This window comes from Setaria italica, chromosome VII, assembly GCF_000263155.2.
Source record: "Setaria italica strain Yugu1 chromosome VII, Setaria_italica_v2.0, whole genome shotgun sequence".
NCBI lineage: Eukaryota > Viridiplantae > Streptophyta > Magnoliopsida > Poales > Poaceae > Setaria > Setaria italica.
Window position 1 is genome coordinate 13,374,371 of NC_028456.1, and position 6,872 is coordinate 13,381,242.

The 6,872-nt window shown below is 40.1% G+C and overlaps 1 protein-coding gene across 1 annotated transcript; it reads left to right on the plus strand.

The window, feature by feature from the left end:
• Positions 1 to 323: 323 nt before the first annotated feature.
• Positions 324 to 3,073, plus strand: LOC101763855 (DNA-directed RNA polymerases II, IV and V subunit 9B). Its single transcript, XM_004975170.3, has 5 exons — positions 324 to 512; positions 1,301 to 1,358; positions 1,460 to 1,535; positions 1,986 to 2,144; positions 2,609 to 3,073. The coding sequence occupies exons 2-5, from the start codon at positions 1,330 to 1,332 to the stop codon at positions 2,687 to 2,689; spliced, it is 345 nt and encodes a 114-aa protein (XP_004975227.1). The 5' UTR covers positions 324 to 512; positions 1,301 to 1,329; the 3' UTR covers positions 2,690 to 3,073.
• The last annotated feature ends 3,799 nt before the right edge of the window (positions 3,074 to 6,872 follow it).

The following is a 6,872-nucleotide window of genomic DNA, read 5'->3' on the forward strand; positions in this document are numbered from 1 at the left end:
CAAGACATTAAGCAAGTCTTCACTCGGTAAAGCGCGGGTTTCGGAAGAAGTTTGCTCTTCTTATTCTAAGAGAAACGCACATCTGCAATCTCCCATGAATCTATGGATGGATTTAGTGTTGTAATCTTCTTTGATTTTTTTTCTTTCTTTGTGTCTTGAAAACTTGTATGTTACACTCTACTTTAATATTATTTATATATATAAGGATTCGCCCCCTCCCGTTTCATTAAAAAAAACGACCACATAGGATCCATCGAAACGTGACCGCGGTCTGAAGAGACGAACGAAGGCAACAAAAGCCGCACCTGACACCTGTCACCGAGACCGACTCCTGTTCCTGCCTGTGGCGGTGGCCTTGTCTTCTTTTCCCGTTCGCCGCCGCCGCTGCCTGCATCCCGTTCCTCAGACGACTAGCCGCGCATCCATCCAGGTGTCCCATCCATCCGCCGAATCGCCGCCGTGCGAGACCCCTGCTCCTCCTCTCCGCGCCAACAGCTATCCACGAGTTGGAGGTACTGCTCCGTGCCTGCCTCTCCACCTTCCGGCCGTCCCACTTCTTTCCTCCTCCTCCTCCTCCTCCTCTCTGGGCTGATGCCCTAGGCGGCGGATCAAGGTTTTGATCTCGCCCGGTCAGGTCTTGGGTAGGAATTGAAACTTTTCTAGTAAAGAATAGATTGGAATTTTGTTGGTTTTCGCCGTTAAACCAGATCGATTGGTGAAATTGCGCCCACGCATTTTGATGGGTTTTTTTTCTAGTTCTGTTTTAGCTGATTGTATACTGACGCGAGGTGATCTGGCCAATTCCATTTTGTTTTCTAATAATGAAAATTGAAAAAAAAAACAGCACATGTTCAGCATTGCTCAGTATTATCCACTTAATACTCATGGGTTCTTGTTATAATGGTATTGCTGTTGGCATATTGAGGCAGTGGTTGGTGAGGATGGATGTACAAACCAGAATTTCAGTAGGTAGTAGTAGGGTAAACCCTTTGCCCTTATTTTATGCCATCAATAAGTTAGTAAAGATTTCATTTGATTACCAAATACCACATCTAGAGAAAATTATAGATTTACCATTTTGTTTCTCTGTTGTCAATGTACCTTTTATTTTTTTTTAAAAAAAAAAAGAACTCATCCTCCAATCTCCTAGTTGCACTTTGACATGGCAGTGTGATTTATTTGTAGTTTGCCGTGTCAAGAATAATCTGATGTGGTGATTTACTAGGGAGATGCATGGCAATTTTAGCTGTTCCGTTTGTACCATTGAACAAAATCTGAAATCTCTCTCGTTTGTGCTCAGGGCTTCAAGAAGACGCTACTGCTGCAACCATGAGCACCATGAAGTTTTGCCGTGAGTGGTATGCCCCCTCCTGCATTGACCCTCTTCCTATCTCTCTCTTTCATTGACTTGATCATTGCCTCGAATAATATAATTAACTGATGATGGATGGACGTGCAGCAACAACATCCTGTATCCCAAGGAAGACAGGGACAAGCGCACCCTCTTCTTCGCATGTCGCAACTGCGAGCACCAGGTACGACTCATCAGTCCATTGCTACTAGAATGGTGTTCGCACACAGAACTTGGATGATAGGGTGGAATGAGCACAACAATGCTCATGTGATGGCCTGGTTGTTCACCTTTTCCTCAAATTCTAGGATATTGCTGGGTCATACCAATGCCTTGTGTCCTTCAGTGTGATCCTTGGCTACTTAATTCCCTCATTCACTGCATCTATGCAGGGTGAAAGCTAAACATAACTGTAGCAGCAAATTGATTGTTGTGTCTGATTTATTTATTGCACATATGTCTTCATTGCAGAAAGAAAAAACACACTGAAAAAAATTCTAGTACTCCACATGTCCTACAGTGTTAGTTGTGTTCTGTTTTTATGAATGGGGAATTGAAGAATTTGGCATTCCTCAAACCTCCTTTCTTCCGGCTACAAGTTAAGAATAACAATACTAATCCTTGTTTTATTCAGGAGGTCTCTGACTATAACTGTGTCTATCGGAACGAGGTGCACCACACTGCTGGAGAGAGAACACAGGTCTTGCAGGATGTAGCTTCTGACCCAACTCTTCCCAGAACCAAGACCGTCCGATGTGCTCTCTGTGGGCATGGAGAGGCTGTTTTCTTCCAGGTTTTTTTCTTCTTATTTTGCCTTGTCTCATTTTCATGGCCTTCATTTCCATGTGATGCTATCTGAATGACTTGATCAATAAAACAGTATGCCAAAATACTGCAATTTGTTAATGTTACTGTTGGATGTTGCATCCCTCTTTGTTTTTTTGCCATTTCTATCTCTTGCTGAGTTCTGCATCTACATCCCTGACATCAACATGTTTTAAGCGACAAGTCTGCATTCAGATCCCAAGAAAATGGGGCCTTATGATATTTTTTGTGCTAGAATAATTGTGCAGTAATGCTACGAAATGCCATTAGAGCATATCACTCATTCCTGTTTCTGTATCTGTCAGAACTAGTGCATCTGAAGTTGAGCGGCATCTGTATTTATTAATAGTCACAAGATATGAATGAATGCATTGATCCTGCTTGAATGTTTTGAGAAAAGTTTAAACCCTTTGCTATTTTTATCATTTGCAGGCTACAGCAAGAGGGGAGGAGGGGATGACCCTGTTCTTTGTGTGCTGCAGCCCTGATTGTGGTCATCGGTGGAGGGAATGATGTGACTTGAGTATCTATCCGTACCCTCAATGTAGCATGCTCTGGAACTCAGCTTTTAATAGTTGTTCCATTAGAGCTCGAAACCGAACTTGTAGAACTTGAAACTATGAATTTGCAGGTCTTACATATCCTAGGGATAATGAGGGAATGCTTGTCCAATATTATTAGTTCTTTGATACATGTAGCTGCACGGCGTGGTTGCATATGCCTGCTAGGCTGCTACAAGTATGTTGTGCTTGTACTTCAGGCCATGCAGATGGGATCCTGTTCTTTTAAAAGAGCAAGCAAATTGATCCTTCTTAGAAAAGAAAACAAATATGTTGGCATAAATATGACAGGTTGTGACCAGAGTTTGTGAACTACCATTGCCAGGACTGGGGCTTCTTTCTGGGCTAGCTCACCGTTCCCTTTTTACTTTTTCTTTCAATGTTTTCGTTTGTATTTCCCAAATTTTGTTCTCGCCTGTTGCTGGGCCTGTTTTATTACCTTTCCTAGCTGGCTGCTTAAAAGGCTAATAACCTTGGCTAATTACTTGTTTTATGCCTCTTTATTTTACTGGGTCTGGGTACACACATACTCGCTCCAATGCGCCACACAAGCACACGCACAAACCCAGGCCTAACAAACTACACAGCATGATGATGCGTTCCTGGTGAAATCGACATTTTGGTGACAGAAACATCACATTCCTGTTGCAATTTCATGCGTGCGAATTTTATTGTTACTTTGTTAGGGCAAGCCGCCGAGAGACACGAGACAACAGTTTTCCCAGAGCCTCCCGTTCCCAGCGCAAAGCTTGGTAGTATTCGTGCTGGGCTGCTGGCTACATTGTTCCTAGGAACAAAGTACTGGAACATATGCGGTAGAGGGAAGCAAGGCTGGGGGGCTGTTTGACATATATGCAGAAATTGGCTCCATGGCTTATCAGTTTACAGAAATCTTTCTGCACATTGCTTTCACAGAAGAACTGTTGAAAACATAAACGCTAATTTTCTGCTACAAAATTAAGCGGTGTGGTGGATTTAAGAAAATGGACTGTCATACAGCAGCAACAAATTAAATGCATTCTCTTGGGTATATTCTACTCAAAGCATAGACACTAACTTGAATTCTTCCACGTTACAGTACACACAATGGTAACTGGACTGAAATTGAATAGCCGAACATCTGTACGACTGTTTGAGAGTTAAAATTATATTCAGTCTATCTCTCAGCTTTACAGAAACTTATCAATTGCTTTATATATTATGCTGTTCAACAACAACAAAGAGTATGAGGAACAGCATTTATTAAGCAGATGATGGGGTTCAAGCCAAAATAGGCCTCAAGATACGATGCAAATTGCCCGTTAGTCGAATTCTATAAAACGAGGCAACTGGCCGCCCGCAAATTTATTACTATGATTCTTAGCTTATTCAAATAACAATTATCAAGAGCTGGATTGCGTAGAACCTGTTACAAAAATGAAAATGCATTCATGCGATTGTGCGTGCCATCAGTTTCAATAGCAAAGCTAATGTGTTTGTGATTTGTCACCTATCTTTAGGCCAATTATCAGGATAAACTGTGATTTAATGTCCGATTAAATGGGCTAAATGGATAACTAAACAGAAATGGCTAATTAGTGTGTTTAAATGGCTGTTTAGGCGAACAATGCTGTGATTAACCACCCAACATATATGTATCCTGAATGACTCGCATGATTACTATTTCAAGGATCAGCCAAGTCAGAAATATAGCTTAGCACAAGACCATAGAGGCAATGCTAATTGTTTTCCTGGGCCTCCCATTCCCATATTTCATTAATGGAACCAAATAAGCCTAGTGGCTAATGGGGTTTATGTTAAAAAAAGGTGGGTAATGGGGTGCAGATATTCCTACTAGCTAGAATTTGCTGTTACGCGAATAAGCTAAGAAAGCTCTAACCACGGCTTGCTTAACAACATGAACAATTTGTTTGCCACTCAATCATACCAAATAAGCCAATATTCTCCGCACTCAATTTTTTTGGGGTTGCTTTCTCAAATGAAATAGTAATAAAACTTTGAAAGAGTCATACACCTGTTAAAATATCCAAGTATGCATTGAACAAGTGTCCACACAACTCTTTTCTTTTGCACCGTCAAGGAGCTAACCCAGAGTATGTTGATCCTTAATGGCTGACCACTGATCATTCCTGCTAGGATCAAGCAAGAAATGAATCTCGTTTCGTGTGGTAATATAGACAATGGTGCCATTTCGTCATGTCTCTCATTCCCAAAACATTTTCAGTATTGATAATACTTGATAAGGGCAGTGGGTAACAGGGCCAGACATTATTGTTACTTATATCATTTCAAGCACACGATGGTTGAGAGAAGTATGAAAGTTGAAAGGATGTCAGTGTATATACTGATGACTGACAGGAGTGCAGTATGTGAAACAAGGATTAGGTGCCAGAGATTATATCCCCAACTACAAAAGTTCAAATAGGACTACAAGGATAAATAACATGTATCATCTCATTTTTTTGTTGCGGGTATATAGCTAAAAGAAAAACAGGGTTAGTCATCAGTGCAAAATTTTGACTTGTTGCTGCAATTTCATCATAGAATGCTTAGACATTATGTCGTCAATGTCACTATACAATTGCAAAAGAACAACCATCTTGCATTGGCAGCATGATCGAGTAATCTGGATGACAATTGACAATGTAGCATTGTAGTTCGCAGGAGCAACTAGTTTTGAGTTCGATGCTTTATTGCCCTCAGCAGTTATTACAGTGCACAGACAAATGGTTTTTGCCTAATTTATACTGAATGCTATGTGTACACTTACAAACTGCCGGACAGTATGAATTTTTACTACATGATCTAATAATGTCTGTAGTAACCAATTATGGCAGCTAACTGCCCATTTGTTGGACACATGCCTAATGAAAAGGAAATTATGACGACAAATTTATATAATAAAATACTTATGTGGTAGAAAATTATTGAATTTTTTTCAGATAAAGAACAAATAATTAGCGTAGGGCTCATATGAATCGTAGAAACCTTTTCTAAGGATCAAAGCTGCACCTTTCAACTAGTAACAAAGAGCTAGGAAGCAGGATTCTTAATTTTGTTTTCACCCTTTTTTGTCGTCACCGAAATCAACGAAATTTGCAAAAGTTCAGCTGAAATCCGGATTAAAAGGTGATCTTTCGATTAACAGTACTGAAATTTCGGGTGAACACAATTTCGGTCGTCACCAAAAAAACCAAAATTTCGCTAAATTCACGAAATTTCAGCCAAAATTTTGATCACTGCTAGGAAGCCACATATATCCCAGAAACTAAGCCTATACAATGCATGCTTGAAATTCCAGGTGAGGGAGAGCAGTGTAGATGAATTCAAGTATCTTTACTGATTCATGAGGTGACTCTTTTCTAGCTTTGAGCTTTATTGGTATGCACCTGACATATGGTGAGCTGGTGTGCATTATATTTTTTCTGGCTAATAAAGTACTGGAACATATGTATATAGAAATTGGCTACATGGCTTGTCAGGTTATTACTACTGATAATTATTTGGTGGGCCTTACTGGTGTTCGTGCACTGGAAAATTAAGAGCTCAATCTTTTCTGCACATGACTTATCATGGTGGTGACCTGGTGCGCATTATATGATTGCTTTTTTCTGGCTAATACGTACTCATTATGTTTGTTCAATCAGGCTAACATTGAGTCCCTTTTGGAATGGCATATGTATATCTCAGTTGTGTGAATGGACTGACACAGTGCTAATAATACAAGTAAATGACAACACTCAAGAACTGAAATACTGGCTCATGAGAGCAAGCCCATCATCAAAATAATTACCATTCTGCGAGTTGGAAAATATATAATGGTCCTGCACATTGAAAAGTTGGTTCGTACGTATGAGTTTGCAGTGCCTAGTTGCAGACTGGAGACTGGCAGAGATATTTTTGTTTATTTTTAATGAATGATGGTTGCTCTTACCGAAAAGACACACACCACAATCTTCTACTTGGGTTTTGTTTCTTTTTTCACTAGAACTCGAAAAATTTTCTGTACATTAGTTTCATACCGAACTCTTCTATATGTTGCTTAAGTACAGCCATAGTTATAACTACACTATCACTAGTAGAAACAAAATACATGAGAAATTGCGTTCGCATGCTGCGAGAGTCACATGTTGCTA